The sequence below is a fragment of the Phyllostomus hastatus genome, unplaced genomic scaffold, assembly GCF_019186645.2.
Source record: "Phyllostomus hastatus isolate PE091 unplaced genomic scaffold, TTU_PhHast_1.1 phas_contig_34, whole genome shotgun sequence".
NCBI classification, from domain to species: Eukaryota; Metazoa; Chordata; class Mammalia; order Chiroptera; family Phyllostomidae; genus Phyllostomus; species Phyllostomus hastatus.
Genome location: NW_025333857.1, coordinates 59,506,514 through 59,529,670, shown reverse-complemented (window position 1 = coordinate 59,529,670; position 23,157 = coordinate 59,506,514). Strand labels below are relative to the sequence as shown.

General features: G+C 48.4%; 1 protein-coding gene across 2 annotated transcripts in view; it reads left to right on the top strand.

Moving 5' to 3' along the window:
- Positions 1 to 12,498: 12,498 nt before the first annotated feature.
- The window catches only part of SUSD1 (sushi domain containing 1), a 101,986-nt gene continuing 91,327 nt past the window's right edge, over positions 12,499 to 23,157 (top strand). For both annotated transcript variants that reach the window (XM_045840898.1, XM_045840897.1), the window contains exon 1: positions 12,499 to 13,213. In XM_045840898.1, coding sequence (XP_045696854.1) covers positions 12,910 to 13,213 — 304 coding nt within the window. In that variant the 5' untranslated portion in view covers positions 12,499 to 12,909. The remainder of the gene's footprint in view (positions 13,214 to 23,157) is intronic.

Sequence of the window (23,157 nt, the reverse complement as noted above, 5' to 3'; positions counted from 1 at the left end):
AGCATTGTAAGAGGAGGGGTTATAGAGACACCAGGAGCACAAGGGGAGGAAGGGGCCAGAGGGAAGTCTAGGCTGGGTCCTGGAGGATGCTGTGGAGTCAGTCTAGGTGATACTGTGGGAACAGATAAACTCTTAATCTTCACAGCTTCCTGCAAGGAATACAAGTTTGTTTCCACAGGCTGGGCAACTATCGTCCGTCGTTTAGCGATGTCATCTAAAACCCATGGCCTCCAAAGTCTCCTCAGCAGGGGAAGAGCGATGACTCTTAAATGTCCCTGTAACCAAACGCCTTGTCTGAGATGTTGACACACGGGGCATATTATGCAATAAAATTGCATGATTGCTTATACTGAAACAGCCTTTGTTGTTTATCAGAAATTCAAATTTAATAGGGCATCCTGTATTTTTATCGGCCAAATCTGGCAACAGTTAAGCACAACTTATCTGACATCTTGTGAACGGGTGCCACCCCCAACAGCAGACATGGATGGGCCCTGACATTCTGAGCTGCAGAGATACCAAGTCTTGCTGGCATCCAGGCTGTGCTGGGGTGGGCAGAGCTGAGCCGAGCCCAGGCCGTGGCCAGCACACCACAGCTGGTGGAGGAAATGCCAGGCTGCTGGTGCTGCCAGGAGTGCTGTCTCTGTACCAACAGCCCCTCAGGAGCTCCTCCCAAGGCCAGAGCCTCCCACACACCTGCCCTAGAAGTTCACGCAGGGCTTCGAGGGCCAAAGCCGCTCCCACCGGTCCGTCGCAGAAGAGGACAGGAGTCCTTCCAGGCACTATGTCTGTCCAGGTGTCCTTATGGCCACCCAACCTGACCCAGGGCACAGGGCGAGGGTGTTAGTTGTTCTGGAACGGTGCCCTCCACACAGGGCCGTCTCAAGCCCTTGGTGGGGCAGATCATTGGCACGTTTCAGAGCACATGCTAGCACGCCTGCCCCTGTGTTTGCAGAGCCTGGGACAGAGCGAACATACCTCACATGGAAAATACACCTTCCCGAATACAAAGCGGAAAAATAGGTGAAAAGCTCTAACTTCTGCAGGGCTAAAAGTTGACAGGCTTTTAAAGATGATTCACTCTAATTATCATGCACATGTCTGAGTGTTCTGTTGTGAAGCTGGTGATGTTTGGGTGAGCAGTAAAGACATGCATAATTTATAAGGTTTATATACACATATATCCCATAACAGTTGGCTTTTTGTGTTTATTTCAGCAAAATGATGTTGACACGAGAGCTTTTCACAAAATTTGCATTCTCTTTGGTAGTAATTATCCAAATCAGAGGTTGACAAACTTTTTCTATAAAGAGCCAGATAGTAAAAATGTTAGGTTTTATGGGCCATATGGTTAACGTGAAAACTATTCGACTCTGCCACTGTAACATGAAAGCTGCTAATAGACAACATGTAAATGTTGAGCAGCATAGCTGTGTTCCAATAAAACTTTATTTATAAAACAAAAACAGGTGGTGGGCCAGATTTAATCATGAAGGACAAAAAATAAAATGTAATTAAGTTCACAGAGCACAAAATTTGAACATATTTTATCAAAAACAGTAAATAAAAATTAAAATTAAAAATGTAATTATTTAAGTATGTTTTCAAGCCCTGACTGGCGTGGCTCAGTGGATTGAACACTGGCCTTCAAACCAAAAAGTTGCCAGTTCGACTCCCAGTCAGGGCACATGTGTGGGTTGTGAGCCAGGTCCCCAGTTGGGGCCATGGGAGAGGCAACCGGCCAATGTTTCTCTATCTCCCTCCCTCCCCTCTCTCAAAAAATAAATAAATAAAATCTGAAAAGAAATATATATTTTCAAGATGTCGTCTTCTAAAATATTCAAAACTGTAAAGTAAAGTAACTGTAGGAGTAAGATAGAAATCAGTTAATATTAACATGTTAAGTGAAAATCATTTCAACAAAACTGATTCTAATTTTGTAAAGACTTGATTAAATCTTATTGGATATTTTAATAAAAATAAACCTATTCACAGTTCTAGTCGTTAATATTCATGTAGTTGCCAACGCAAAAAACTGGTATGATGCTCCATCTGCATTAGATGCAGACCTCTATATTCACAACTTTGAAAGTCACAGGAGTTGTTAGTGTTGTAGATGGTCCTCGGCTGTTGTGAGCAACTGTTGCAAAAACTGCCCAAATTTGTGAGTACCTCAAGAGCCATGAACTAGAGCCTGAAGGAAAACAGAAAGTGGGCGCTCAGCACTACTGGGGAATGTACTTCATCAAGCACGGATCTGCTACAGCTGTACTACCACAGAGAAGGGGTTTGATAAATCAATTAACCTGTCTTCTCTCTTTCATATGTGCATTCACTTCTCAATCCTCCCTGCATTTGCAAGCAGCCACCTCTGCTGAGAGCAGTGATACAATGAGAAACTTCCCAGGCATTTGCAAGCAGCCACCTCTTGCTTCAAGAATGTGGGGCAGCAGCGGGAAGGAACGTCTCCTTCGTCTGGAGGGGGCTCACCGTGGGAGTGGTGGTTCAGAGTGACAGGTTGCTATGCCAGTGCTAAGAGCAGTCTTCTGAGTGACAGGACACTTGTGTGGTTTTTAATCATTTAATTTTCATGTGTATGCCAAGTCTTCTTTATAATTTCTGTATGAAAACATTCCACTTTCCCAGGCAGCTGCCAGAGAGGGCAGAGGGGCAGGGCCCCATGCTCAGTGGCTCAGACCCATCATGCACCTGGCAGTCCACTGCGGCTGAGCAGTACCTGCTGGGGCGGGGGGGGTGTATGCTGTGAGGGCATCAACATTTCTGGTAATTTCTAAAGAAAGTAGGTAAAGTACCTGGCCTTCCTCCTGCAGGCGAATGAACACTAACCATTCCACTCCTGAGCCTCCAGAAGCAGCATCTGGATAGTACACGGCAGGCTGTTCCCACAGCCAAGCCAGGTGAGGCCACCCTGAGCGCCTCAAAACACTTGATGAGACCTCATGACAAGAAAAGACCTGCACTCCGGGCTATGCACCCTGAGCCTACCTGCAAGTCCTCCCTGGATCACAAGGTTGGCTGGAAGAGCCAGGCAGTGCCGGTCACCTAGGAGAAGAGGAAGGAGAAGGCCGAGGTCCATTATGGGAGGCGGCACAGCTCACGAGCCCCTGGAAGCAGGCCGAAGAGAGCATGGGAAAGAAACCTGACAGAGATCCTCAGGACCCTCGGACTCCCAGGCTGAGCCCCATAAAGACTGTTTATTTTTCGAAGAAAAAAAAAAGTTCCATAGTTCACCTGTATTACTTTTATAATCAGATGATGAACCAGAAAGGGCTACTTTGGGCATCAATAAATGTAATTTTTCAAATATATTTGTAATAGGCAGGGCCCTCTCAAAAGTGGGGTTCAGGCAAGGGGCTCCTCTCGCTGCAGTTAAGAAGCATCCTGGCTGAGAGACCTGTCCTGGGGAAGCCCCGGGAGGCGTGGAGGCTCAGGGCTAGGCACAGCGAAATTCTCCTTTTAGCTTCCTTTTAATTGCTGACTTTTTTTCTCGCAGTCCATAGCAAATCAGATACCTCCATCCCTTAGCAGCTTCCTGTATGTACAGTTTTTTTTTCAGAGAAAGACCTTTTCTGTCTATCTCATGTTCCCTGTGGGGTCCGAGTTTTCACCTGTTGAAAGCCCACCCATCTTTGAGGCTCTAGTTTAAAGGCCTCACCCTTAACGATAGCTTTCCTTATCTTGGCAGCTGGAAGGCCTTTTTCTGAGGCCCCCTCAGCCTTTGTTTAAAGCCAGACGGAAATGCTTCTTAAACACTGGGCTGACCTAGAAGGCATAGTCCTTCCTCCACCTTTGCAGAGGCTACAAATGTAGTGGGCAGTTTATGGAAGCCAAGCAGTCTCCTTGCCCTTTCAGACCACCCTGGGAGCCAGACCAAGGAGACCTCAGGCCCATCACTCCTGGGCGAGGTGGAGAGTTGCTTTCCGGAAAGCCACTTACAGTGCATTCTGGAGCCGTCAGTTCTGAAAGACCGGAGGGCACCTACGATGGGCTGCCTTCAATAATGTCAAATGTGCTGGGTACCCACGGAAGGTCCTGCACTGGAGTGAGACAAAATTGGAGGGTATTGCAAGGGCTTCCTATCAGGATCTGCAGGAAAAGATCCATCCACTTGATTCTACACTGATCAGACGATGTCCAGAGTATTGTATTTAGTTAGGGGTATAAATAAACTCTTTAGGGAAATAAAGTGTAAAACAACCACACGAAAAGGTGTTACCCAGAATTATGAGAGACCCCAAACTGTGTCCTAGAGCGCCCCATGGAGAGCAGGTCCAGCTCCAACAAGGTGTGATGTGTGAGAGGTGCGCTCGTTAAATTGCGAGGAGAAGGATGCCGCCTAGCCAGCCGCAGGTTCACAGCTGCAGCCACACCTGTTGGCTTGGCCGTCCAGCACTTCTCCCCTTCGGGTAGGGTGTCGCCCTGCATTTACGTCAGGACCCTCTTCTCTCCGGCTCCGTCCCCGGGGTTTGGGTGAAGCTGGCCACGCTGAACTCGGGCCCTGGTGGCTCTAGGCCAGGCCAGCGACTTTCAACCTTTCTCATCCCATGAAACACATAAACTAATTACTAAAATTCTGCAGCATGCCAAAGGGATATATTATATTCTTTGCCCATCTGACCAACAAATTTGTGATTCACACGGTGGATGGCTATCAACGTGTAGGCTGTTGTCATTTTTTTAATGTGACAATTGAAGAAAAAAGGGGTCCGTGCCCCTGACTGAAGGGTCAGGTGTGGCCTGTTTTAAAAATTCCTGGGGCACACCGGTTGAAAATCGCTGCCCTACGCTATCTATCGATCCTCTTCTATCCAGTGCGGTGGTTTAGCTGTGGGCATTTGTCCCCAGGGATAAATAGGCTCAGAGTTTCATGTCACTCTCGGGGAAGAGACGCTTTCTCTGTTCTCTGGATGCAAAGCCGAGAGGAGACCGCTGCCACCATCCTAGGATCGTGCGGGGAGCTCTGAGCAGGCAGCAGGTCGAGCCGAGAGGAAGGAACTGGAGTCCGGCCACACCGTTTGTGTCAGGTCACGCTGCACCTGAAGTCGGATCTGTCAGGGAACATTCTCAGTTACAGGAGCCATAAATACACTCCAGTTTCGCTTTCGACATTTTGGATCATTGTAAGTCACCTGAACCAAAAGTCTCCTAAACAGAACGCAACAGGCCTGCGAAGGAGGGAGGGGGGTTTGGAGAGCAGCTGGCGCGTTGGTGATGCGGAGAGCTGGGCCGTTCGGCAGGCGCAGGTGGCTTGATTCAGATGACGTGTGACAGCCTGTGTTTTGTGAGCCTCTCATGTTTGTGGCCCGTCTGCCCGATCGTGTGGCTGGCATTGGCAAATTGTATTTGAGAAGTAGCTACCATGATGTGAGATGTGAAAGAATAATTTGATTTAGAGATCACCTGTGAGGGCTGAAGGTTTATTCTACAAACCTGCCAGAGAAAATCAGAGCATAAGAAACCTTTTGAACTGGCTAATGCGTGCTTCCTTTTCCATTACCCCTTTGGCACAGACTCCAAGTCTCTCACTGATATCCACTTTAAAACAACCGTGTGAGCAAGTCAGAACAATGTGGGGCATCGTCAGAGTCCTGGAGGCGGTGTGGGAGACAGGCATCTGGGGACATAGCATCTGGTAACCACCGTGCCCTTGAATGAACAGGAAATGAGACATGTAGAGAGATGACTAATCTGATGCTTTTCTACACCAGCTCGCTCTAAGGATGTGCATCTGAGCTGAATATTAACACCCACTGACAACCCAGGACTGACAATGACTGACCCCATTCCTTTCTTCTCCAAATATGCAGAACACTTCCTAGGTACCTGGAGTTTGGCCAGATGCAGGGATGGCTGGTTAACATGGCACTCGCCATGACCGTGAGCAACTTACAGTCTGGTGGGAAAGACAGACAGACAAGTAAGAGCTAAAAGTGACATATAGGAGGACTTTGGAAGTAGAGATATGCACTTCATGTTTATGTATTTCACTGTCTATAAATTATACCTTGATTTTTTTAATGAAAAAAAAAAGAATCACTTGAAAGCAGTACTGGAAATCCAGGCAGGGTATTATTATCAGAGCACCAAAATAGAGATGTATTGTGGAAGATACACAGCAAATGTGATCATATTACATGAAAGAGCCAATGTACCTACAACCTCACAAAAGCATAGAGTACCTCCAAGAAAGTGAACCTTCTAATTAGAACTCCAGAATAACCTCAAGTTCAGAGAGAGCAGGGACAGGGAGAAGGAACTGGTACGATAGTGAGCTGGTAATTCAGCCATGGGGGGCAAAAACATCTGTACCCATCTTCTACTGTAGAAATGGCTAGCTGTGAATGTTTTCCCCAAAGTGAAACTTTTAAGTAAAGCTTACTGCTTATCCATAAGATGAGAGTTGTGATACAAGCAGCTCTCAGAGTGCGCATTGGAGCTGGAGAAGTAGCCACCACCCAGCCCCTCCTCCCACTCCAAAGGGATTGGAGCTAGGACCCTGTCACCAGATTTACTCCTAAGAAAACAATTTTCATCTGGGCTGGGGAAATGCATCCAAACTACTAATTCTAAACATATGAGACTTTCATGTAGAAAATAAGAACAGGCAGTCAACCATCATGAAACACCTGAGGGAAACCAGTAGAAGACTCCTCAAATTCTATAAATAAATAATCAACCTCCTGATGAAACAGAGATAAGCAGGAAAGAACTTTAAAATACGCTAGTTGGTATGCTCAGGGGAATTTAAGAAGTTATCACATCTACAGAAATTTAAAAGCATCCTGTAAAAGAAACAGGATTCTTGGGAATGAAAAGCGCCATTGCCAAAATAAAAAATATTTCGACAGATGGACTGAAGAGCAGAAGAGGTATGGATGAAGCTCACATCAGCAAACAGGAAGACTGGGTGAGGGTAGGCCCCCACGTTTCGTGAATAAAGGCAAAGAAGATGAAGAAAGTAAGATAAACACTGAGTCAGAGAGGCTAGGAGCAAGTTTTTAGGAGTTGCCTAGCATAAATTCCAGAAGGGAACAAGCAGAAAGAATTGAGAGAATGAAATAAAGAAACCAATGACAAAAATGTCTCTGCTGAAGGAAAGTGTGAATCTATAAGCTAAAAGGGACCACGGTGGGGGGGGGGGGCTGGGCAAACATAGTGAAAAACTCTGTCCTCATGGAATTTCTGAATTCCAAAGATAAAGAGAAAATCCCCAAAGCCTGGTATGGGCCTCGTGGGAGACACATCACTGGAGTGGAATTTATAACCCAATTAGCCTGTGATTCTGGTCTGTAACACTAATGCTGGAAGACAAAATTCAGAGGGAATGATTTTGAACCCCAAATTCTCAACTCCATTGACTTAGCCTTTCATTATTTTGAATTCAGAATTCTATACTCAGTTAACCTATAATTAAATTATGAGAGCAAAATCAAGATATATGTGGGCATGCAAAGATTCAGAAAGTTTACCATCCAGGAATACTTTCTGATAGAGAGACTCCAAGATGTACCAGAAGAAGATAAAGAAAGAGGAGGGGGGAAGAGGAAGTTACAGACAGAAATAGCAGAAAGCGAAGAAACCAGTAAAACCTACAGCTAAATCCATTGCAAAATAATTGAACAAGGTCTATTATGAAGGTTGCACTATTTGCCAAGGTCAGCGATAAGGGTCCTCACTGTCGGCTGGAATTGATCAAGGAAAGTCTAGCTCGGTCCGCCTTCACAGCTGTCGTGGGCTTCCTCAGCAATTGTGTGGGTCACGGCTGGGTGTGCCCCCATTCTCCTCGGGCCTGTGGGTGGCTGCAAGGGTCCTTGAGCTGATCGTGGGCCGGAAGTGGGTTGTCAGCAAGGCTTCCTTTTAGGGTTTGTGAAACAAACAGACCAACAGCTGAGGTTTCCTCAAGCGAGGCAGGTGACTGTGTGTGTGTGTGTGCATGTGCACTGTGTATATGACAGTCTGGGCAACAGAGCCCTAGTCTCACTCGGTGTTTCCTTTCTGAGGTCTGGGGGTGGACGGGTGAGTACCGTGACAGCTGCTCCCTGAACTTGAGTCTGTTGGAGTGTCTGAAGTTGGCTCCCAAATCCGAATCTGCTGCTCCTCCAGCTCCTGCTGGTGGGATCAGAGGGTGTCTGAGTCCCACGAGACTGCCCGTGCCAGGACAAAGTGAGGAGAGGTGGCATTACCGGGAAAATGGGGACAGCTAGGGGACGCCCCTGCTCTACGGAGCTGCCATTTCCCGTCCAGGTGTGTTTTGCTTTCCTGAGAACACTGGTGTTTTGGGCGGGCTACACGTCGGACAGCTTCTAGCCCAGCAATGTGCTGCAGCCAAGAGTGTGTCTTTGCTGCCCAAGTGCTACAAACTAACTCCGGGCAGGGGGGTTGGGGAGTGAGAGAGGCGAGTTAGAAAAGACAGAGTCATCCCCTTGTTTCTCTGAGGGTCCCTGAGCGTCCAAGAATGACAAGCCTACCTCGGCTTGACGGACAGACAGTCGCCAGTAGGGCATGTCTCTGTAGAGACAGGTCCCCGTGTCAGTCGTGATAAATCTGCTTGAGATGAGCGTCAGTGTGGTCCTTTCCTGTCAGCCAGGGAACAGATGTGTGTGAGCATGCAGCGCAGTAGGGTATCATGGAAGGACTCACCTTTACCGAACACACAATGTTTCAACCAACATAGTTCCAAGGCTTCAAGTATTTAAATCACCTGTTAATACAATGAGTTCAACAGCAGAATATATCAAACTCATTACAATTAGATATTCAAACCGCATGGAAGCAATTTATTTACCATTTGTAGGCCTGCTAGTGGGCAAAGTGATACATCGTTTCTGGTTATGAGTGTGATTAGCAAGCAAGGGCTTTTTCCAGGAAACTTCCAGGATATTTGGTATCCAGCCTCCCTGTTCCCTTGCAAACCCCAAACTTGACATTGTAAGCAGACAACAGCGAAGGGCAGCCTGGGGGAAAAACCCTAGAGATACTGGACTAGGGTTTTCCTTCTGTATGTTCATCCTCCTCCTCCCCACCCCTTGGCTGCCCCACAGCCCACTCAGGGGTCTCTTAGAATCCTATCCACTCATGGGTCCAAGGGAACTTCCCTGTTATTCTGATTGACCAGGATCCAAAATGGATTTGGAAGGTTCCATATGTTAGCATTGTTCTGATAAAATAAAAATTGGCACCTAAATCTTTTGCCTTTTTTTTATCATTTAACCAACTTTAAGTGTACAGTTCAGTGGCACTGAGTACATTCACACTATTTTGCATTGATCGACACCATCCATCCACAGAATTCTTTTCATCGGGCAAAACAAACTCTCTGCCCATGAAACACGGACTCCCCGTGCCCTGCTCTCCCCAGCCCCCCCCACAGCCCTCTACTTTCTGTCTACGAATTTGACTACTCTAAATATTTCATACGAGTAGTCATTACAGTATTTGTCTTAAAAAAAAAACTAGCTTATTTCACTTAGCACAATGCCCTCAAAGTTTCATCCACATTGTAGTGTGTGTCAGAATTTTAAGGCTGAATAATATTGTATTATTTTTTAATTTTTAATTTTAATTTAATTTTATTTTTTTAAAGATTTTATTTTTGTTTATCCTTAGAGAGGGAAGGGAGGGAGAAAGAGAGAGAAACATCAATGTGTGGTTGCTGGGGGCCATGGCCTGCAACCCAGGCATGTACCCTGACTGGGAATCGAACCTGTGACACTTTGATTTGCAGCCCGCGCTCAATCCACTGAGCTACGCCTGCCAGGGCTATTTTTTATTTTTTGAATAATATTGTATGGCTATGCCACATTTCATTTATCCGCTCATCCTTTGATAAATATTTGGGTTGTTTCAACCTTTCGGCTGTTGTGAACATGAGTGGGCAAATATTCCTTTGTCATCATAGAATGTTTTAATCTTGTAGCAAGATGCACTAAGATGGACTTCAGTATTTACTAACCTTCTGTGACTGGAGACAGGAGCAGCTTGGGAAGCTCCCTCGGTTACGTGTCCCTACCTGTTCCAGGTCCTTTATGGTCATGTCAGATATCAGTCCGAGATCTCGATATTTCACATGGGAGTTACATGTTTTATCTAACCACATAAAGGCCCTTTGATGACCTGAACTTTTCAAGATGAAGCTAAAAATGATTTCTTAAAAGTGTGGAACTGACGGTGTCTCTGGAGGGCCAGGGGACTGGTGTCCCAGCGGTGCAGAGCCTAAGGGAGGGGCCAGTCGCATTACACAGTGTGTGCACCGAAGAGCAGGGTAAAGCGCTCTGGACTGGTCAGACGTGTACTTCGTATTTTTTCAACAATTCCTACATAGTGGTTCTGAATTCAATGTCAAAATATTATAAATGCCGCACATCAACATCATGTTACCAGGCACAAAGAATAATTTGAAGTGTGCGTTATGTTTTAGAAGTTTCAGACTGCATGCATTTTAACTCCCCCCTCCCCCCACCTCTCATCTCTTTCCGTGGATATCTTTGTGAAGGGCATGTGGCAGCTCTAACCCAATGCATTCCTCAAAGCTCTCTAGTCCACCGACGTCACTTTCCGGTTCAAAAGCACTGTTGCACATTTAATTGTATGTGTGTGGTGTGTGCGTGCAGGTGTGTGTATCGTTGGTCATTTCACCCGGCTGGGGAAGAAGGGGAGAGAGAACTTTCAGGACATACAACGCTGTCTTGAGACCGAAAGAAAATTATTATTCTTAAAAAAGATTTATTTATTTATTTTTAGAGAGGGAAGGGAGGGAGAAAGAGAGAGAGAAACATGAATGTGCGGTTGCTGGGGGCCGTGGCCTGCAACCCAGGCATGTGCCCTGGCTGGGAATCAAACCTGGGATACTTTGGTTCGCAGCCCGTGCCCAATCCACAGAGCTACGCCGGCCAGGGCCAAGAAAATTATTTTTGATGAAGGCATTGATATCTAGATGTCATGGGAAAAAAGAGCTCTCTAAATTCTCCTTCAGAAGATGTTGATGTATTGGCCATGCTCTCTTAAGAAACTTTTTCTTAAACTAAATAATTAATTTCTCAACAATAATTCCACAGCTCCCAATTTAACTCTGGCTCATTAGTCTTTTTTTAATTCTAGTGACAAATACTGAGGAGGAGATAACTTTTCATTCTGTGATTCCATAAACCCACCATTGCGTAAGAAGTTTGTTTTGAATATTTGGTTGAAGGCAAAAAATGAGCCAATAAAAAAGAATTCATGAAAGCCATACAATCTAATGTAGAATATGAGTAACATGGACTGTACTAACATACAATTTTCCAAATATTAAAAATATGATGCATGCAAATATAAAATGAAAACCTATTTACGATTTGGACTATTTTCCTCACATCACCAATTTTGAATATGTATATATGCAAGTGCATATATATGTATATAAAATGAAATATACATACACAAATATATTTAAATTTATTTATTCTGCAGGGGGGCATGGTGGAAAAGAAGACATAAGTCGATTTAAAAGTTTATTAAATTAATGTATTTTTGTCAAAAAAAATGACACGATTTCAAACTTCATGGAGAGCTGAGTTTAACAAAAACGGTCTCAGTTACAGGCGACACGCCACCATTAACCCACACTGTCCATCTCCTACTTGCAATGCAGGCTCTTATCTTTGCTGAACAAAAAAAAAAATAATTAGTAAGAATGCCTGCTGCAAAGGAGGCTAGGAAGTTTATTTTTAACTACTTCTTTTTAAGGCTGCACAACAAGTTTAGCCCTTATATGGGTGTGTTCCCGCAGGGTTAGATTTAGATCAGGCCCACGGCAGCGAGAGAAAGCAAGCGAGGGCGTGGGTGAAGCAGTGGTGGGCCCTGCTCTTGGAGGGAGACCCACAGACTCCGCGAGTTCCAGGCCTTCAAACGGAAACCTCTTTTCTTCTCCCCCTGCAGCCTCTCCCTGTCCCGACTCATAACAACTCCCTTTGGGTCTCCATCTCGGGGTCCCCCACCGCCACCAACCCACTCGCCCGTCAGACCTTTAGGTGTCACATTACTTCTTTCCTTCTCCTCCGTTCTACTGGTCGTACAGTCCAGCGCATTCCGCCCAGTCCCATCTCTCCTTGGCCGTTCCCCTCTGCACTCACCGCCAACGCCCTGCTCCTGGACGTGTCCTCTCCTGTCCGGATTCCCGCGGCAGGGCCAGGCTGGTCTCCCCGCCTCCGCAGCCCCAGGCCCGACCCCACACAGCAGACTCTGGGAGACCTTCCTGGGCAGGTCGCTAAGCTGAAGACGGGCCCTATTACAGTTTCTCTGCAACGCCCTTTACTTGGCTCGTGAGGTCTTATTTCTGCATCTTAATGCCTCTCTCTAAATATCTAAAAGACACCCTCTTGTCACTGTCTTTTTGAACGTGACTTTCTTACCTGCTTTGTTTCCTCTCCCACGTGTTTCCCATCCTGGGGGCTGGCCTTAGCTTACTTCCTCGGAGCAGCGGGAACCTCTGCCAGCCCCTCCCCCACCCCAAACTCTGTCTCCCTTTAAGGTCTTGTCACCTGGTCAAGTCTGTCGCCCTGGGTGGCCTGGGCCGGCAGCTTCTCGCCCTCTCATCTTCCCCCTGGAGCTCCAGCCACCTCACCCCAGGTCTCTTCAACCTCCTGGAAAATTCCCGCTCTTTTCTGTCCCTCACCACGCTCCCTTTGCTCCCCCGGGGGTGCCTCCCTGAGTCCCCGGCCGGCTTGGACGCCACGTTGGTTTCACACGCTTAGGGCACGATGGGCGTTTCCTTCGAGCACACTCCGAGACCCTCTGTTCAGCTGTGTCACTCCCTGCCGGGTGCCTGTCCCCACTTGTGGAACGTGCGCGCCGAGAGGGCCGGACCACGGGCCGTGCGCCTGGCAGGTGCACAAGAGAGTGAAGGGGCGAATGAATGAAGAAGTGTCTGCCCAGGCCGGTGGCGCTGGCCGGAGGCCGCCACCTCCCAGGCACCTCAGGGTGCCGTCCCCTCCCCAGCGCGGCGCCGGAAGCGGCCAGGCCAGCCCCCTCCCCGCGGCGCCTGCTGCCTTATCTCGGCGTCTGGGGCCCCAGGAGGAGACGCGGGCGCTCCGGGAGGGACGCAGCGGCATGGGCCCCTGGCCCCGGGGCGCGGGCCGCCCGCCTCGCCGCCTGCTGCCGCTCCTGCTGCTGCTCGGCCTGGCCCGCGGCGTGACTGGAGCGCACGGGGTGGACGGTGAGTACCGGCCGGAGCGGGCGCAGCACCAGGCCCGTGGGTCCTTGCTGGGCCTCCACGAGGCTGGGCGCGCCGGGACGCTTCCCCGCCCATGGGCCGGACCACGCGGGGCCCCAAGGAGGAGCCCAGGTAGGGCAGCTCCAGCCGTTGGGGATCAGGAAGGCGGGGCTCAAAGAAGCAGGAGGGGCTCCCCGCCTGGGCTTCCCTGTCCCCGCCCCAGGGCCGCCAGGGAGACCTGTTCTGGGGTGGCCTTGTTTGCGCCCCTGAGGGACCTGAGGCGAGGTGGGGGCTGGGCACTAGCAGCGCCCAGGGGTGAGCCACGCCCGGCGTGGCAGGGCGTTCCGGCTGGCCGCGAGGTCGAACTGTTGGCCCTGCTGTGACTTTTGCACGATAAATTCTAGATCCGAAGCAATCTTCTTTCCACTTCTTAATTTGTTCACCTCGATGAAGAACAAGACACTAATACGGTGAGGAAAAAGGTGTAAGAAAGTTTACAGAAGAAAGTATTCATGAACTCATTCAATAGATGGCCCTTGTTTCCCTGTGCAGGAGGCGATGACGTCTTGGTGCTGGAACTCATTGAGTTCGTATTGTGGAGGAGACAGACAAGCAAATAATCCATTTCCGGGCAGTTGGAGTAGTTTTTTCCCCCTCTACCCCATTCCAACGCAGGGTTCGATATAGTATTGAGACATGGAGGGGTGGTGGCTTTTGTCCAAATGACTGTGAGAGAAGACAGTGCTCTAGGAGCTTTGGGAAGGTGTGGGTGGTCCGAGGAGAGAGAGAGTACTTTTAGCGGGTGGGGGGGCAGGTAGTCTTGTGGCGTCATGGATGAGGTGACTGTTTAACCAGACTGGCAAGGATTGGTAATATTTGGGTATGGGAAGGCGAGGAGAAGAAGGCATCTCAGCTCACAGCAGAGGGCCCAGCGAGCGCTCCACTAATGCTGTGTGTAGAATGAATGAGTTCCGGACAGAGGGGCCGCGGCCGTGACCGGAAGCGCACCTGGGCAGGAAAGCAAGGGGCCTGTGGTTCACCTGGACTGGCACGGAGGAGGTGGCTGGGAAGTGCGGGCGGAAAGGCAGGCTGGATTTAGCGGTACAGTGCCTTACCCGGCAGACCAAGGCATTCAGACGTAGTTGTTTCTGGGAGGTGGGAAGCCATTGGAAGTCGTTGCAGGTTTTTGCACAGAGACTGATATAAGGAGTGGCTATAAGGAAACCGTCCAACTTCCTTAGTAAAACCAAACGCTGATCCTGAAGTGGATGGAAACTTCCATGTAAGGAAAAATGGGAGGTGCTTTGCAGCTCAGACTCCTCCCCCTTCCCCCCGCGCCCCACCCCCCTGCAAATTTTCTTAATCTTGGGACTTTAGTGTCACTGGTGGGTGTTTCTGTTGATGGCTCAACCTTCCGCAGTGGCCATTTTTGTACTCCAGATGCTCTGGCAGGCTTTCTAGCTTCCTTCCCGAGCTTGGTCTCCCGTGGCAGGGTACAGAAAAGCTTGTAGATGCTTGGAGCCTATTTCAGAATAATTTTTTTAAAGATTTTATTTATTTATTCTTAGAGAGAGGGAAAGGGAGGGAGAGAGAGAGAAAAAAACCATAGATGTGTGATAGAAACATCGGTTGGTTGCCTCTCACACACACCCCAGCTGGGGACCGCACCCCCCACCCCCACCCCTGCACATGGCCTGGCCTGGGACTGAACCAGCAACCTTTTGCTTTGCAGGATGATGCCCAACCAACTGAGCCACACCAGTCAGGACATGTGTAATTTTTCACATTGAATGTATCGGGGTGATATCGGTTAATAAAATGATATCAGTTTCAGGTGTAAATTCTGTAATACATCATCTGTGTATGGCATTGTGTGTTTGTCACCCCAAGTTGTCTCTTCCATCACCATTTATCCCCTGCTCTCTTTTCTACCTCCCTGAACCTCTCAGAATCTTTGTGTTAAGACCCTTTAGCCCAGGAAACTTCCTAGTGTCGCCACATTGAACTGTTGGGCTAAGATGGTTGAACACAGTGACTCCCCTAGGTCATCCTCTGCCACTCCTTAAAGGCTGTGCGGTGGATTTTGGGAAATGGGAGTCGGGACTGCCTGGTTGAGCCAGCTCTCCTTATGAAGGCATGCCCCTTTCATCTACAGCCTTGGAGAGTCTGATTTTATCACGGGCAGCTTTCCTTACAGTGGACAATGTGGGTGATGACTGGAAGCTTTGAGTCACTCAGGAAGCTGTTGCAATAGCTGGCCTAGAGGTGCTGGGGACTGTCTCCACAGTGTGACAGCAGGACTGAATGTAGAAGACAAGGGGGAAGTGGAACCGCAGGGACCTAATAACAGACATAAAGATGCAGGGAACAGAAGAGGGAAGATGGCAGTAAGGGTTGGGGACGGGGTCACTTGAATCTGTGGCTCATAGGAGGAGCACAAAGATGTCAGAAGGAAGATGACTGGTTATTTGAGATATCCTGAGCTGGAGGAGGTGTTAGGGCTTTCAGATGAAATCAATGGGGACTGGAGACTGTGGATAGTAGAAGTGTGCGGCTAATGTAAACTTGACAGTGGTCCCTTGGAGCCTGTGGTTAGTAGGAGTAAGAAGGCCAAGGACAGATTCTCGGGGAAGATCAAGGTTAGATGGTAGATGCAGGTAGAGGAGAAAGAGCAGCAGCCACTAAGGGAGGAAGAAGACTGGGTTAGCAGCATCAAGGAAAACAGGGGAGGAGAAGTCGAGGGGGTAGAGATGGAGGAGAACGCTTTGGATCTGGCGACTCAGGTCACTGGGGAGCCAGCACCAGCAGGGCAGTGAGGGCGAGAGTCAGGTGCAGGGGGCTCTAGAGCGTGCAGAGACCACTGCCGCAGAGCGGGTGCTCTTGAAAGTTAGAACGAAACAGGAGGTAGCATTCAGGGGGGCTGGCCAAGTCAGTGAAAGAATTTTTGTGTGTGTGTGGAGGGGTGAGACTCAGATATTTTAGACTCAGGCATTTTTCAGTGGAAAGGGAGAAAATACAGATGCAAAAGTAAATGAGATACTTCCCAGAGCAGGGCCAAAGGCAAAGTTGGTCTACATGTAAAAAGCTTAGTCTTTGGAAGTGGATGGAAGGAGAAGAACGGAGAACTGCCCTTTCCTTCCCCGACAGCTATCTCCTTACTGAGTCTATTTGTATTTCCAAACCAGCCCAGTTGTCTTCCCTCCCTGGAAGCCCCGTGGAATTCTCTAGTTCCTGTGAAGCACCAGCAACACCATGCCCGTGCCTCCGTATTATATTGTATGGGACACCTATACACTTACTATTTACGTAGGCATTTCTATGGTACTCTGCACGTGTCCACCAGTGTGACTGCTTACTGGACTAAGGGCTCTGTGTGAGTACGAACTGTGGCTTGTGTTAAGAACCTTGTATGGAAATAAATGAAGACCACCCAGATGAGAACAGGCACAGCAATTTATTCCATAGCAAGAGAGTCAACCACCATCACTTACATTTGTCAGAGACTCAAAGGCAGGCAGAGGAGAGCAAAAGCTTTGTAGTGGAACAAGAGGGAAGGCCCTAGTTGGAGGATGTTGGGATTGGGAAGCTGGAGTCAGCGGGAGGAGTCCTGTATGATTAGTTAGGGGAACGTATTTGGCTTTCTGTGATTGGTTCTAGGTTGGAATGCTGGAGGTGGGGTTGAGGAGCAGAGATTAGGGAAGCTGGGTGTTATTAGTTAAGCCCTGACCATTTGGGACTGATTGCTACAGAGCTTGTGGTTTGACTTTCCTGGACCAATTGCTGTAGACTATGGGTCAGATTATTTTTACATATGGCCTGGCCATCGTCCATGGGTGTATTCAGTCTCTCACTAAATTACATTGAATTGTTACCAAAGATGTTTCAGGGAGGAGAGAAGGGGGGAACCAAAGTTAGATGGCCCGAGTGCAAGGGAAGTGTGAGAGCATAGTTGGTTGAGCAGGAGGGTGCTGGTTGGTGTCTGGGTGGGGTGTCAAGCCCTAAGGGAATAGAGAGGTTAGGAAGGGGAAGGATGGGTAGAACCAGTCAGTCTGGTTTCTTGCCCTTTCTCTGTGTGTGGGAGTGGCTGGGGGACTTGTTGGCTCAGGACTGTCTGGGGTTTGGAAGGCCAGAAGGAGGATGGGCAGAGGCCTTGAAAATCTGGGAGCAATCAGTGGCAGAGAGGGTTGGGGAACATGTTCTGTCCACAGTGCACCTGACTTTACTAATCTCGCATTTCATAGGCGTGGTCTTCACTCTGTTACCGTGAATCACAGCCGCGTGTTCACTCTGTAGAGTGGGGAAGAGGAGGGAAGAGGAAAAGCAGAGGGAGTGAACTGTTCTGGAGTGACTTGCAGTTGTTCAGAGTACGGGAACAGCATTAGAGCCCAGAGAGATCACCACTGGGGCCTGTCTTCCGCCTCCAGAGAGTTGGCCCTGGGCACATCCTCAGTCTTCTGGTTAAACCCTAAAACGGGTTCCTAAGGCCTCTGTGGCCTCAGGTAGCAAGCAGCCTATTGGCCTCAGCTCTGAAGAGGTGACAGAGTGAATGAAATGACAGACTTTTAAAAAAGTATACAGCCTGCTCAAGAATGAGATAGCCTGTTAGTGGGTGACATGTGGGACAGGAACCCAGGGTGTAGCCTGAATATAGGGCCGCTTAACTCAAAAGCATTGAAATGGGGGCACTTAATGGGGTTGGTTCCTGATCTGGAGGTCAGGGGTGGAGGCTCTGCTAACAGACTAAAGGGGTCCACTTGCTGTGATGCATCAAAGCCCAATCAAACTCAAGCAGGCGTTTGCAGCCAAGAAAGTAAGGGTGTATTAATTGAGGAAATGGCACCAAGCCCAGAGTCACAGGTGAGCTAGTGCTCAAAGACCTGGTTTCCCCATGGCTTCCAGGGGATGGGTTATGCAGAGGAAAACTCACTAATCACAGAGGCTAAAGGAGGTGGGGTCGTGGTCTCTACTGGTTGGTTGGGGCCGGGGTGGGGGGTAGTCAGCTGGTCACTGTGTCAGGTCCCGATGTCAGCCATGGCTGTGGTTCAGTCTGGTTTTACGAGGGTGTGGTCGGCTTTCATGGGCCTGGGGGCTGAAACCCAACTGAAGTCAAGATGTTATCTGCTTGACTGCCTGACGGAAACTCAGTTTCTGTGGTTAACAGACTTCAGCTTTTGTTATTAAGACAGTGTGATGCTGACCTGCCTCCAACTCGCTCAGGACTTGATGATCAAGGAAGGGAGCGCACGGACAGAGAGGAGAAAGGGTCACGTTTGGGGAGTGGGGTCTCTGCACCGTTACAGCTCCATTGCAGGCTGGTCTCGGTCAAACGGGAAAGTGGACCGAAGTGGGCAAAAAGGCGGAAGGAAGCTGAGGGCCCTACAACCGTTTTAGGGGAGGAAAGGTTATGGGTTCTGGACAGGCAGTGCCAGCCTTGGGTTGGGTTGGGCCGCGAAGGGAAATACGGGATGGTCCACACTGCCCTGCGAGGGTTCCGTTGCTTGGAGGAATGGAGCGCTCTCTTGTCTTGGAGGACGCTAACGTAGAGGCTACGTTTTTTGCTTGTTTCCATTAGGGATGCTGGAGAGGAGAGTATATGAGCTTCCCAGGTTCCTTCCCTCTCTGGAATCTGAGGCCGTCTCTTGCGAGCAATGCACCTTTACGTCATGTTGTAGAAGACTAGAGATGCTGTCTTCTCCTGAGTTTGGTGTCCCCTTTGCTTATTCCCCCAGGTCACTTCCCATTTCCACATGTCTCCGTAAGTTCGAGATCCAGGATCTCACGAAGGTTGCGCTGTGGACTTGCTGGTTGGACTGTGAGTGGCTGGGGACTAGGTTACGATTCAGACTTCAGCACTCTGTTTGTGCTTTTGAACTACCTTCTTCCATTGGCAGTGGACAAAATCCCTTCATTGTATGGTCATGGTCAAAGTCCACTGGCGATATTTCAGAAGTGCCTTTAAGTTGTTGTTTGGTATTGAAATCGGGAGCGAGAGGAGCTTGCTCAGGCTGACAGCCTCCATCCATCCGAGGTGTGGGTTTACTAGGCCTGTGGTGGAGAGGAGGGGCGGGGTGTGAGCAGTGCCGAACACCCCAGGAAGCCGAACTTCCACCCTCTGAGTCAGGATGTGGGAAGGTAGGGAATGATTGCATCAAATAAGAAATTATGGTCCCTAGACCATCAGTCCCATGAACAGGTAGGCCTCTGTCCACACACAAAAAAGTTTCTTTTTGGAGGTTTTGCATCAATGCAGTTTTTTTTATCACTCTCTTCATTGGTATAATTGGCTAGCTGCCATTTATTCACTAACAAAGGCTCATTGAGTGGTTGTTACAATAATGTCCAACATGTTCTATTTGATTTACATGGACTAACTCATTTTCTCTAATTCTCACAACCACCAGACAAAGGAGGTTTGGCACTGTCTGCACCTTACAGATTTGTAGGAAACTGAGGCACAGGGATGGCCTGGGATTGCACAGCTGGCAAGTGGCCAGGCTAGGTCTGTAGCCCAAGTAACCTCTGTCTGCGCCCCTCTGACCAGTACCTGGCACTGCATCTTGTGCGACTTGTTTCTGACGATAATAACAAATGTCTACGGGAAGAGATATGAATATTCACGTGAATGGTCTCAGTCTAGTGCTTTAGGGCTCGTATGGCATTTATAATTACCACCTAATCCTCGCCACACGACCTCCATCTCACACCAGACTGGAGGACTGACAGTTTAGGATCACAGAACCAAGGAGCCGGAGGGAAGACGCCAACCTAGGGCTCATCCTCATTGTGCTGGATGTGGCCGAGACTGGCTCAGTCCCCGCAGCGTGGAGAAGGGAAGTGAGTTGAGGGGGCGGCCCTGGCTGAAGATACTATAATAATAATACAATACTTGTCAAATGCTTCCTCCTTGATTTTGGAATCCCCACTCTCCTGCTTCTCTGCCAGTGATTCTAGGAATCCCTGGGGGTGAGGGCTGGGGGTCCCTCACCTCTGCAGTAGTTCCCTCAGTTACTGCGCAGCAGCCACCTCCCCGCTCTACTGAGCAGAGTCTGCTGATGACAGAACTAACATTGTCCTTGACCTGGATGTGAAACTGTCCAGACAAAAGTCCCCCTCAGGTTATAGCAAATGCACAGAGATCTTTCTGCTGGCCTGGAGAGTTCTTCTCCTGGGATTATTCTGTCCTTCACACTAGCCCCAATGCTAAGCTTTACGTCAGCCTGGACTTGGTGAAAGGCTTCTTCCTTGCTGCATTTTCCTTCCCCGGGGCGCTGGCCCGAGTCTGGAGGCTGAGCTACACTCACAGCACAACTCCTAGTGTGCTCCACCTGGGAGCTCGTTAGAAATGCAGGTTCGAGACCCTGCCCCACCGCTGCCGATCAGCATCTCTGGGGACTGATTCTGCTTGAACAGGCTCTCCAGGGAGGGTGACCCACTGTCTTGATTTGCGCCACAGTGAGGGGTTTCCCAGGACACAGGACTTTCAGTATTAAAACTGAGACCGGCTGGTCACCCTATCTCCAGGTGGTTCTTAACCTGGCTGCGGGCTGTTGAACAATGGACACTGTGTGCGGTCAGCAGCAGCCACCTCCCCCCACCCCTGCGTCCCTCTCCTACCTCGCAGTTCTCTGTTTTTGGATTGGGATTGTGCTCCCTGCCCTTTTCTTCAGGACAAGATTATTTCCCCAAGAGGCTACTTGGTCCTTCAAGCGTTTAGTACTCAGAGGGCCGCCCGACAGGGCCCTGCAGACTGCGCTCATGGTGACTGAAAGCGGAGCTCCTGCCGAGGCCTGTCTTTGGAAACCGCTTTCTCTTCCACAGGCGCGCAGGCGCGCTGAGACATCTTCCGTAGCCTGGCGCACATCGCTGCTGTCAGCACGAGGAGCAGAGGTTTACTGAGCCAGACATCCCACGCACTGCCCTTGGGGTTGCACCGATGCTAAATTATCCTTAATGGGTTGTTAAGACAGGTATCCTAAGGATGAAGTGTCAGAACAGCGGAGGGAAAGGACTTCAGGGGCCACTGAACCCCACTACTTAAATGTGTCCCACCTGGGAGCTCGGGAGAAATATAATGCGAGTTTACAGGGCCCCACCCCGGGCCCACTGAATCAGAGCCTGTCGTTTAACAAGATCCTCAGGTGGTTCGAGTGCATTTTTAAAATCCGAGAAGCCCAAAGCCCTTGTTCTACAGAAGAAAAAAAGTGAGACCCAGCGAGATTAAGTGATTTGCTAAAGGTCACACATGAATGGGACTCAGCTAGATTGGGGATCCCGTTCGGGCCCTCAAGTCCAGAGCTTGCCTCTCTACCTGGCTGCCTTCCTACAGGGCCGTATTTTGTCTGTCTGGTTCTATCTATTGAAAGAACTTGTACTTAATTAAATTTATTTAAAAATGCTTTAGATTCTGTCCTTCGCTAACTCAGATGGGCTTCCTTTAATTTATCTGAGTGGGCAGTACTACTTTGCTCCTCAATTTCTTGTGTGTGTTTATTAGATTCACTTAGTAGTTATACGAAGCAATCATTTTCCGCATGACATAAGTTTCTGGAGCTGGAGATATATAAATGCTGCCATCTTTATAAAGGCAAGCATTCTATATAAGGAAAAAATCAAACATTTTACCATTTTTTGTTGATTTTATTAGATGGTGTTTCTACCCATTGTTGCACCGTACACATGCACTGGGGAAAATGCTCATCATTTTGTGGTTGATCATAGCTGGGTTTGTGGACTTGACCCAGGATCCATTATTTTAAAATTACTTCCAAAATTTTGGTTGTATGTGATGGTGAATTGACAGTGCCCCTGTGGAACTGTTCTAAATATTATGTATAGCCCTGGCTGGTGTGGCCTAGTGGATTGAATGCAGGCCTGCGAACCAGAGGGTTGCAGGTTCCATCTCCAGTCAGGGCACATGACTGGGTTGTGGACCAGGTCCCCAGTAGGGGGCGCATGAGAGGCAACCATACATTGATGTTTCTCTCACTTTCTTTCTCCTTCCCTTCCCCTCTCTAAAAACAAATAAAATCTTTAAAAACTATCATGTGTTAAAATGTCAAAATGCTTACATATGTTTAACCCATATTGTTGAACATTTAGGTAAGGGGCTCACTCTCACTTCAGCTTTAGCCGTTGCTCCTATTATCAGGAGCATTTCTGGTCCATTCTCCCCACGTGGTGAAAGTCTGTCGGGCAACGGGGTTAGCGAGGGATCTGGGCATCCAGCTACCCCTTAGAGATATCTCCAAGCAGTGCCTGGAACTTTCAGGCCTATCCCCTGTGCTTGCCTTCTGAGTTACTCAGTGACCTCCGCCCCCGAGCCTGTCGGGGTTGGTTTTTAGTTCTTCCTCTTTCTCAGACAGTTCCCACGTGTCCACTTCTCCCGTCTCCCGAAATACTGTTGACATCCTTCGTCTGCTATCATCTTCGCTCCTGGGAGTTACACTTTCCTAGTCCTCGATATCATCTGCGGGGATGGGGTGCAGTTGAGAGTGTATTAATTCTGTGGTATGTAACTGGAAGTCTTTCATTTGTAATTTTTAAATGGTTTTATGTATTTTTTTTATTATAAAGCCCTTCTTATTCCTAAGTGTGTACATGCTCTTTTTTCTTTGAAAACCCCTTACTTGAGTTTTGACTACTTTACTGGTCTTTATGTTATTATGTACTGACTTTGAGGACAGTTTTTTTTTTAATGAATTTGAATAGATTTTCTAACTTAACACTTTTAAAAATTTTTACTAATTCCTAACCCCCCATAAACCTTTATTTTATTTCTTCATGATCTTTTTTTAAGCTTCCTACATTAAAATTCTAGGGTTTTCCCCCCCCTTGGCTGCCTGCTTTTCTTTCTCTCTTTTAAAGCATAAAGGCAGGTAAAACTCAAATTTTCTGGAGTAGGTAAGTTCTTATATTTGTTAGTAAACATTTCAATTTTGATATTCTCT